Consider the following 10,773-nt stretch of genomic DNA (forward strand, 5'->3'; position numbering starts at 1 on the left):
GAGTGATGGAATAAAAACCTGCTGCTACTTAAGTTTGAAATTACTTTGCATAAATCACATGACAGTTGTTTTTAAAATGCAGCATGGCTTCAGACTGTGGGAAGTATCTTTTCCTGTTGCCTAATTTTCAGCTGTGCTTAGGAACTGAGCTAGTTTTATGTCTGTTTCTAACTTGATTCTCTTTTGAAGTCTTATTTGAAATTAAATGACCAGACTTAAGCACTGTGGTGAGATTATTATTGCTCTGGGGAGCAAGTTACTATGTGATCACTGTCAGATAACCTTGGGCTGGTGGTATAATAAAGCTTATGGTTTGTTTATGTTTCAGACACAATCCGATACCTCTCCCTGCATGACAACAAATACATTCGGTATTTCCCGGGGCACACAAAAAGGTGAGATGTGGCTTGGAGACAGGAAAGAAGAAATAGAAATAAGAATGGTAATGAGCTTGAATTCCATTACACTTAGTTCATGCTGCTTTTTGCTTTGTTCAGTTACTGTTTTGTACACAACTGTTGGGGTGGGTGTTGCTCCATTCACTTCTTTGGTTTGTTTCTTATGCATGTCGGTTTCTGTATTGCAGAGTGGTTGCTCTTTCAATGTCTCCAGTGGATGATACTTTTATTTCTGGATCTCTGGATAAAACTATTCGACTTTGGGATCTCCGCTCTCCAAATTGCCAGGTAGGTTATAAAATTCATGTGCACAATGTGTTGGATTTTCAGTCAGAAGGATAAAATATGGATGTGTATTTGTGAGAAGCTAAAAATACTTCCAGAAGTGTGTGCTGCTGATTTAGTGTTGGCACCTTCCTGAAGGAGCCTGGATCAGGAATCTCTGTGCTCTGTGTGTGTCACATCGTGTAGCACCACTTGCTCTCACCTGTATCTTTGCTGGGGAGGGCAAGTAATAACACCCACAGCTGATGAAACAAGAGAAGGGCTGGGTGTCATCAGCTTGTTCATCAGGCTTCTACCTTATGCAAAGGGTGTTCTCTCAGAGCTGGCATCCCTCCTGTGTTGAGAATTCATCTTATCTGAGTGTTTGTAGCATCTAAAATTGGTGCCTTGATGCAATTAAATTTGATGAAGAAACTGGTGATCTAAAGCAAAACACTAGCCATATGGTCTGCCACCTCCTTGCATCACCTTTGTTGTTTGTCAGAACTGTTTGTGAGCAGATTTGACTTGATAGCAAGACAGAACCCTATTTGTTTTTGTTTACTTATTTTGTTGGAATACTGTCTCGGTTAGAAAAGACAGGTGTCTGCTAAGGAAGGCAAGAACTTCTCTTGAAATGGAAAAATGTAAACACCTCCCCCACGCCCCTTGAAATCAAGGGGTTCTCAGGTAAAGATATGGGAATAGGAATAACAGTTCTTTACTAGGAAAATTCAAATAAAAATGCAGTACTACAAAAAAAACCACTGACAGAGTCAGAATACCACCTGACACTGTGTTGGTCAGGGTGTTGGTAGCAGTCCCATTAAATGGTGGCTACAGTCCTCCTGGAGGGACAGACGTGGTTCTGTTTAAGGAATGATCCTGTAGAATGGTGTAGATTTCCTGTGAATGTGCAGTGGTGGTGTAGGTGGCTCTGGTCTTCCTTTGGGAATCCAGTGGAGAAAGACTGCCTGTGGTGTTCTGAGACCGATTATATCCAGGTAGGAATGCTTGGCTCCTCCCCCTGGGTGGAGCATCTCACAATGGGCTGATGTAATTTTATCAGTCATGCAGTGAGACTCAATGGCCCATTAACAGAAAGTATTCCCCTGGAGGGAGGATGGGTTGTGGAAGAAACACTGCCACACCTGGTTTTAACAGGTGTCCCATTATATGAATATGAAGATATTCCCCTGGAGTTATGCGGGACAGGTCACGGAAGAGATAAAGAACACTGCCACACATGGTTTTAACAGATGGTAATAGAATACATTCTTCTGGTTGCATCTTGTGTTGCAACCCAAGACAAATACTTTACCTTTTTTTAGTGGAAGTAGGCTTGTAAGGACTGAGAAAAATACAAGAACTGGCAGTAGTAGCAGGAATGAAGGATTGGAAGTAGAGTCTCTACTTTTAGTGGTACTGAGTTGTTTTGTCCTGGTATCTGGGTACATAGTGTTGTGCTCTCATATTTCCCCATCTCCCCAGGACCATTTTGCTAATGAGAGAGGGCTCTTTGCTTATTCCAGATGATGGAACTGTAAATGAAAGAGAAGAAAAAAGTTATATTTCTTATAAAATGTTTCTATTGTTCTTCAAACAAAGCCTTTTCTGGCAGATCTTAATTCTGCTTTATTTTATTTTATTTTGGAGTATGCCTTTAACTCTGGTGTATAGGTTTCCCTTGGGATGAATCTCCATCTCCAAGTTGCTGCAGATGAGATAGGTTTGTAAGTGCAGTAGCAATTCTGTGATTTATTTATGCCTGAATTTGTAAGAATGCTAAAACTAGGACTTGTAACTGGAAGCTACGTCCAGGCAAGTTTGGGAAACAGGTTGAGGGAAGTCTTACTTGTAGTTTTCAGTTGGTCCATGAGATGGCAGCCATACTGCCTGGAAATATTCCCAGGAAACCAGAGCTGGCCCTGAGCATTGGCTGAGCTCACTGCCTCACTTTCAGAGACCACTGGGAAAACTGACCTACAAGGGAAAGAAGAGTAGTAAAATCTCTAGGTTTTATTTAGAGAAGAATGCAGAAAGAAAGAAAAATACAGAAACTTGTTAAATGTGTTGCGGATTTAATCAAAGATGTGTTCTTGTTTATGTGTGTACATTGCTTAAAAATGTTTGACTAACATGCACAGACTGCTAGTCAGGATACAGAAAATGACATATTTTGTTGGCTTGTATTAAATTTTCTCAAGTGTTTTCTATGTGACTTAAGGAAAAGGTAACATTAAAAATAAGCTCTGATAGTAACCTATTGGTTTTAATATGTAAGGTCTGTTGGCTTCCAGCAGGTATGAGGTTTCATTTAACAGGCATGTAAAGCTCAGCAGTGATATTCCCTTGCTTTCAAAGTACTTCTTTTTCCCCTCTTAGCAGCCATAAGTGGTAGAGCATTGCTGTTGATCCCAGCAGCAGTGTTTTGTGGTGCTGCCAGGTCTGGCTTAACACAGCCATATGAGCCTCCCTTCTCTGGGAACTTCTGGAGTGCATGACACCTTGAATGAGGTTTTGATTTGTTTTGGTGTAAACTTTGTCTCTGAAGCAAATTGGAAGCTCTGTATGATGACTTGAAGTTGAGAAAGCTGAGTTCTGTACCTTTGTAAAACCTCAGTATTTACAACTGGAATTAATTTGTTCCACCCCTAGTGTTCTGTCCTGCTCACAGTGGACTCGAAGGATGGTGGTAGAAATGTGAGCGTCAGTCTTGCAAAATAATTCTGGCTATTTCTGTTTCTAGGGTTTAATGCATCTCCAAGGAAAGCCAGTGTGTTCTTTTGACCCAGAAGGGTTGATTTTTGCTGCTGGAGTCAATTCTGAAATGGTGAAGCTTTATGATCTCCGTTCTTTTGACAAGGTGAGGTACCCTAACTTCCCTTCTTACAGCCTTTTTCTTGCAAGAAGTTATCTAAACTCAGTGCTCAGAGGCTGGATTTGTGTACTTGAGCTTACTGTCTGTGGTGCCTTTTTGACATCCAGAGAGTTCTCAGTAGGCACATACCTCGCGGACAGAAGGAGATACAAATCCTGAGGTACACTCTTAACCAGTGTTAAAGAGCTAACTCTTGAACCTGCTCCAAACTCCAGTTTAGGCTCTTTGTTGTGTGGTTTTGGCCTTTCTCTCCCTGCTGTTTATTCTGGAAGAGCACAGGCAAAGATTGAGCCAGGACTGTCAGAAAGGATGGAAATTTCAGAGGAAACTGTACTGGTGTGGGCAGCTGAACTGAATAAGGACTGAGCATAGTTAGGTCCGTGGTTTTCAAAACTCGGATGATGATTACACTGGCTCAAACTTTCTCTACCTTCATTTAGCAGCCTTGTTCAAAAACTTATTCCTACCTTAATTTAATTTGCTGTTGATAGTGGTAGAATGTGAAACTGTTGGATTGAAACAGCATATTGCACTCTCTTTTTTTATTTGGAAACTGGATGCATATGTTGAAACTTACACATGCAGTGACATGTTTGTCTTGACACTGTCTTTTGATATCTTAGGGCTAAGGATTTTATTTTAAAAACTCTGAAATGTTTTCCTGCGCTAAGGTTAAAAGCAGATTCTTGTTAACAGCAATGCATAATCTTCCTCATATTTCCCATTTTCTGTCTGCAGGGGCCATTTGCTACGTTTAAGATGCAATATGACCGAACGTGTGAGTGGACAGGCCTGAAGTTCAGCAATGATGGGAAACTCATCCTCATCTCAACGAATGGTGGCTTCATTCGGCTGATTGATGCCTTCAAAGGAGCTGTCCTGCACACATTTGGGGTGAGCCTGCTGCCTGTGGTACTTGCTGGAAAACTTGGTGTCAGTTTGGGGAGCCCTTTGGTTGTGAGATTGCTGTGGACACAGTCTCTACTACATATTCTCCTGTTTTGTGCCATAGGGTTATAACAATAGTAAGGCTGTCACGCTGGAGGCATCATTCACACCAGACTCTCAGTTCATCATGATAGGTAAGATAATTCTTGGCAAGAATTTCAGTGCTCTGAAATTAGGCGTGTTATGTAGGGCTAAAGCTGTGTCTGTTGGGAAACAGAATGTATTTAAATAATACAATGCAGCTGTAAGCTTTCTTTGTACTGACAGTGTTCTGTTTTGTTAGAATGCTCAGTGTTCTCTAGACTGAAATGTAAAAAAGCCTGCAAGAAGTCTTTTCTTATTTTCATATATATCAATGCTGTTCCAAAATAGATAAGAGGCCAGGAAACCGTTGTAGTGTGAGAAGACTGGTCACACAGTTTGTTAGTGTCCTCTCCTTGTGGCTAGGATACCCTCATGTGCTGCCTCACAGCATTTTGTGGCTGTGTTGTGGCCATCCCCTGTTTCTGATGAACAAAGCGCATGTTTGTGCTTGGGTGACTGGTCTTGTAGCTTGGTGAATTTGTACACCCCCAGGGGTGTTCTGTACTGGTGATGTTCTGGGGCAGCTGCAGTTTGTTCATGTGGCTCTTGTAAATCCCCATGTCTGTGGAACAAGCTCTTAATCCTTGACAGAAGCTATAGGCATCCCAGTGGCTCCCAGTGTATGATTCCCCTGGCCCTCTGCAGGATGGACCCCTGAGGGGTACAGCTTGAAACTCCTGCACAGCCTGGTGCTGCACCTTGGGCACCCCAAAATGAGCACTTCGGTCACTTGCTGCCCAGCAGGACCTGTGGACACAAGTCAGATGAGTCTGTGTGGTGCTGCCTTTCCTAGAACTTCATTATTTGTTCTTATTTCTGTGGCCGCTGTATCAAACGTGTTTAACTTTGTGGTAATTTGGTATCCAGATCCTCATTTTTCCCGGATGAGTGATGGTCTTGGCAAAACTTCTTTTCTTTTGTTCTGGCTGAGAACTTCCTGATTGCAGAGAAGAGGGGTGGGGTTTTTGTTTAGTTTGTCTCTGGAGAGCACTTCATTGCACATATTTGCCTTCCTGTTGTGCTCTTCCAAATTAAAACAGTAGTAGAAGTTCCAAACCACTTATTCCTGTTCAGTTTTTACATATGATTAAGTTGCAGCTTGTGCTGCTAATTTTTTTTTTCCTGAAAGGCTACAGGCACAAATACAGAAGCAGAAGAAAATGCTTTGCATTTTTATTAGGAATCCTATTTAAAATGACTCTAAAGCAGAACTGAGTTATAAAAATATAAAGTTCTCAGCCTCAGAGTTTGAAAAATGTCATTTAAAGTGAAAAATCTGTCCCATTATGGTAATGTGGGGAGTTGATATCTCCAGGGGAGGTTCTGGTATTTGGCTTAGTGCATTGAAATCTGGTTTCCTTCCGTGGTAAAGGCTTTGGTTTGATTCTGTGCCCACTGAATGGGACATTTACCTATGTCTGAACTGAGAACTTGTGTGAACAATGACTCTTTCCCCAGCACTTGGCCTCTGCACATTGGTGCAGGTTGGCCAGGGTCTCCTCCAGCTGGAGATGTCAGCTTTCCTTTCCTACTGGGTGACAGTAGCTAACATCTTTGCCTGAATAGTGTTGTTCTGTTGTGCAGTTGAGTCTCTGCAGTACAAAGATACAAATCTGCTGTTCGGATACAGGTGTTTTAACTCTATGATGTTTTGAACATGCCCTTGTGACACTTGAAGAACTCTAAAGGTTGTGTTACAAAGTTAAGACCTGCCTGGTCCTAAAGTTCTGACAGAAGAAAATATTCTTCCTTTCCTGTGCTGACCTCTGCAGTGCATCTTGCATATCTTGTTTTCCACTCCTGCCTTCAGGTTCGGAGGATGGGAAGATCCATGTTTGGAATGGGGAAAGTGGGATGAAGGTGGCTGTCCTAGATGGAAAACACACAGGCCCTATAACCTGTCTGCAGTTCAATCCAAAATTTATGACTTTCGCTAGTGCTTGTTCCAATATGGTAAGGAAATGGGCTTTAAGTTCCTCTGAGCTCCATGAGGTGCAGACCCTTCCAGAGATGAATCTGAGAAGGCTCAGTGCCTCTGATGTGTGCTTGCAGAAGGTGGCATCTCCTACAGGGTGCTGTAGGAGAGGTTTGTGTTCTGCTTTGAAAAGTTGTTTTCTTTCCTCCTCTGTAGGCCTTCTGGTTACCAACTATCGATGACTAATTCCTGCGCTGCGGCTGCTGTCGATTGGCTCCCATACTGCTAACAGCAGCACATCATTGCAAGCATAGTTTTGGAATTGCCTACATCTCCTAGACTGTGGTCCTGTTCCTGCGTATTTTCCATGTCTTACCTTTATCTACAGCATTCCGTTGTGAGGACTGCTCCTCTTGGCCTCCTGGCACGCTCAAGAAGCAGCATGCTACAAGTTCTTACCTTCCAGTCCATGCCCGGCAGGCTTTAGCCCAAGATGGAACTGACACAGTGTTATTTCTTAGAGCTGTGAAGTCTGTTTTATCTACAAAATGTTTGTGGCATTTTTTAAAGCTGTAATTACGTGTTTTCCTGCTGTAAGTGCACAAGGCTATTGATGTTCCAACGTGGAACGTGCAGTTCCTTTCCGTAAGTGCGTGTTTTTAACGTCTGGGATCTCTGGTTTCACTGCAGTCCACAGATGCAAATACTTCTGTGCCAAATGTGAACACTGACACTTTTCAACGGCAGATGCTGGATTCTCTTGCAGTGGAACATGCACCAGAAGTGTGGGTAGCTGTGAATGTACCTCATGCATCTTGTCATCCTTTTTTTTGGCAATTTAGTGTGCAGCTGCACAGGTTTCATCCAATCTCAGAGGTTGCCAAAGCCTCCCTGCTGTTTGCTGTATCAACATCCTGGAGGCGCAGACAGCACTGCTGAGGTCCAGCCAGTGTCCTGAGCAATAAACGAGTCTGTCAGCAGGAAGACGGAGAAACCACACTGAGACTGAAAGCACAGTCTGCCTGTGTATCTTCCTTATGTACCCATCTTGGCTGATCTTACTTGTAAATATCATGGGGTGGGTGGGCAGTGGGAATGGGCCATATTTTTTTACTTTTAGATATAAAATAATATGATGTGGGCCAGTAATGTGAGGTGTCTAGGCTGTTTACTTTCACTGATGCAGTTTTCCACCCCCTGGTCTGTAAATAAGCTCCATGAAATTCATCCCACACCAGGCTTAGACCGGTATCTCTTTGTTGGTAAAACTGACATGTGGGTAGTCCATCACACAGTTTGGTACCGGTCTGCAGGTTTCCAGTGATAGCTCCAAAAGAGCAATGCATCCTTTGTCAGATGGTGTATTCAGAAATGACTTTTAAAAATCTTAGGCATGACTGTGCTGACTGCTTCGCTGTGGCCCTGCTCCAAGGAATTCCCCTGCAAAGAGATGGGGAGGGACATGCTCTCCTGCCTCAGGGGCTCGTAGCACAGAAAAACTGGCAGGCTGGTCTTCAAGCCCAGTGCCAGTTTCTTTTTCCTGAAATGCTGCTTTAATGGAATGCATCCACCAGCAAGCTGGGACAGGCCTGGCGAAAATGTAGTGTTCACTGTATTCTTGCCTTTCCAAACACACTTGGGTTTGTGCTGGGTCACAGCTTGGGAAGTCTGTTCTTTCCCTTGCCCAGTCACATGTGCTTCCCTGCTCATAAATATGAAAAGCTGGCAAGACAGTAACGGGCATGTTCTCTCTGCTCTCCAGTGCCACTCCATACTGGCAAACCATGCTGGAGCATTTTCCTTAGGTCGATTGTCCTGATGCTCCCCTGTTACAGCAGAGTTAATCTCAGCTGTATACAGTTTGCATCATGACTCCCTGGAAAAGTAAATGCCTTGTAGAACAGCAGTTTCTGTTTTGCTTTTTCTTGCCTGGTTTTTTCCCCCTCCCAGTCCTTGCCTGTGGAAAGGTGCTGTGCTTAGAGCTGGGGATGGGCACTGAGAACTTCTGCGCTGCTGGTTCAGTTCAGGTTGCAAGCGCTTGCCTGTGGCAGTGCAGGAGCCCACACGGGGCGGGCTCACACCGTGGAGCTTTATCTGTGCTGTGGTTGTGGCTCTGCTGCTGCTGCCACACAGGGCATTTCTGCCCACAGGTCTGCCATGTGAGTTTGCCATCCTCCAGCAGGGTGATAGATGCTTTCCCTCTGCCACACAGGCCTGCTGCTGGAGATGCAGATGAGAGGTTCATGCCACCCCTCTTCCTGTGCTGTCCCACCGTTGCCTATAAATAAAACTGCCCCGTGCAAAGGGAGGTGGTTTTCTCCGGCTTCAGCCACTTTAACTCAGCAGTGTTGCATTTCAGGCTGCGTGGTGCTATTTTACCTTGGTTGGTATTTGCAGTGCTTTGTAAAATACAGGTATTTGGGGTTTGTAGTGTGTTTTAACAGTCAGACTTCAGCGTCCAGTAGTAAATTATCTTTGAGGTTTTTCAAGTCTTTTGCCTGAGGAAGTGAACAGAGCCTCTGGCCATATTCTGTGTTACTTTTCACAGGGAAGCATTTGGAAGTCTTTTATTCTATAAAAGCTCTTTGTTAATGTGGTTTTGAGACTTGTCTAGAGGTCATTGTTCAGCTCTCTTCTGCTTGCAGTGTTGTAAAACATGGTATGTTGTGACATGGAATGTTGAGGAAAAAGGGAACCAGAGTAGTGGTTTAGGAGGATACACACAAGCACATCAGTTGCTTTTTGGAGTGAAGAGGGATGTTCAGGCTCATGCACAACAACAGTAGTTCTCTGTTAGGAGTGGCAGCTGAGTGCCTTCCCAGGGCCCACTGCCACCCACACAGGCAGAGACATCTCTGTTGATGTAGCATGGAGTGTTTTCCATCTGGCTTTAAAAGAGGGGAATGTGCCAAGTGTTGCCAGGGAACTTGAGAATGGCGTGTTTCAGCCAGTTGAACAGGAAAGGTGAATACAGCTTTTAGCTTTCAGCTTCTATGTGCTTCTCTAGGAGTCTCAGGACTGCAATTCCTGTATTCTTTAGGGCCACCAGCTAATGAGAAACAGATCTGATGAAAAACAGCCTTCCCAGGTCTCACAGAGTGGCCAAGCAGTAAACAGCATTCCCCCTCCAAATCTGACATGTAAATCTCCCCATGTTCTTTGGGATGAAATAAAGACCTTTTTTCAAAGCAAGGGGGAAATGAGACTCAAGAACCCACCTCTAAGTAAGCAGTGTGGTGGCTGAGCCCATCTGGGCTGTAGATTTCAGGTGTAATTCTCCCAAGTCAGTCTTGAAAGAGTTTTATTACTTTATTGAAGCTCCCAGGTCCTGGATTCATGCCCCAATCCCTGCTTTAGAGGGTGCAGGAGCAACTGACAAATTTGGAAGCAGCAGGGTGTCTTTTCAATGCCTCTTGGCTGTATTAGCACTTTAAGAGACTTCACCTTGGTTTTGGGTCAGGGGCAGGAACCTAGTGAGCCTTTCAGAAACTGGTCTCTGTGGTTGTGAGCTGCTATAGGGAGTTGGACTCTTCGGTGGTATCTGCCAGTGAGTGTAAATACATAAAGTCAAATTATGCTTTGTCGCAAAATACTACATATGTGGAGAATTCAATGTTGTGGCTGTGACCAATAAATATTTTGTAGAGAGACCACTTGAGTGCTGTAAATTCTCCATTTGTCCAGTGTGATACAACTTGTTGGTTTCTTAGAGGGGGAATGTTGAACTCATACATTTTTTAAAATCTCCCTTTATTTTGGAGAATCAGAAATTCTGTAGTGGAAATGGTGATTCTTTGCAGTTACCCCTCCATAAATTGCCCATTTTAAGAGGGTTATTTTTTGCCTCTGATAGTATCACGATAGAGAAGCCTTGTGACAGCTACTTTATGGAGCTATCGTACCCTAGGTGAAGTGTTCACAGCACCCTGTGGTCTGGATGGAGGAGCTGAGCTCTTTCTCATCAAGAAGGTGAGAAAATAACTTACTGCATTTGGGTAACAGGAATCTTTGATCATTACAGTTAATGCATATAAATGTGTTACAGCTACTGAAGGGACAGTAGCAGTATCATCAAGGGTGAATCCTCATGTGCTTTGTTTTCAGGTCAAACTCAAGAGGATGGGGGGGAAAGTAAAGGTGAAGAGAAATGTATTTTATTCTGATGACAAGCAAAGATGCATTAAAAGCAAAAACTCCCCAGTGATTTTCAGAGGCTGATTTCCTCCAGCCCAGGTCTGTGTAAAATCCCCAGTTAGTCCCTCATGAATAACACCACAGTAAGA

The 10,773-nt window shown here is 43.5% G+C and overlaps 1 protein-coding gene across 1 annotated transcript in view; it reads left to right on the plus strand.

Annotated features, from left to right (window-relative positions):
• Positions 1 to 10,143, plus strand: part of WDR82 (WD repeat domain 82) — an 18,951-nt gene extending 8,808 nt beyond the window's left edge. The window contains exons 3-9 of the mRNA XM_086845343.1: positions 329 to 395; positions 587 to 686; positions 3,412 to 3,528; positions 4,282 to 4,437; positions 4,556 to 4,625; positions 6,386 to 6,528; positions 6,707 to 10,143. Coding sequence (XP_086701469.1) covers positions 329 to 395; positions 587 to 686; positions 3,412 to 3,528; positions 4,282 to 4,437; positions 4,556 to 4,625; positions 6,386 to 6,528; positions 6,707 to 6,736 — 683 coding nt within the window. The 3' untranslated portion in view covers positions 6,737 to 10,143. The remainder of the gene's footprint in view (positions 1 to 328; positions 396 to 586; positions 687 to 3,411; positions 3,529 to 4,281; positions 4,438 to 4,555; positions 4,626 to 6,385; positions 6,529 to 6,706) is intronic.
• The last annotated feature ends 630 nt before the right edge of the window (positions 10,144 to 10,773 follow it).

This window comes from Cyanistes caeruleus, chromosome 11, assembly GCF_971803275.1.
Source record: "Cyanistes caeruleus chromosome 11, bCyaCae1.hap1.1, whole genome shotgun sequence".
Classification (NCBI taxonomy): Eukaryota; Metazoa; Chordata; class Aves; order Passeriformes; family Paridae; genus Cyanistes; species Cyanistes caeruleus.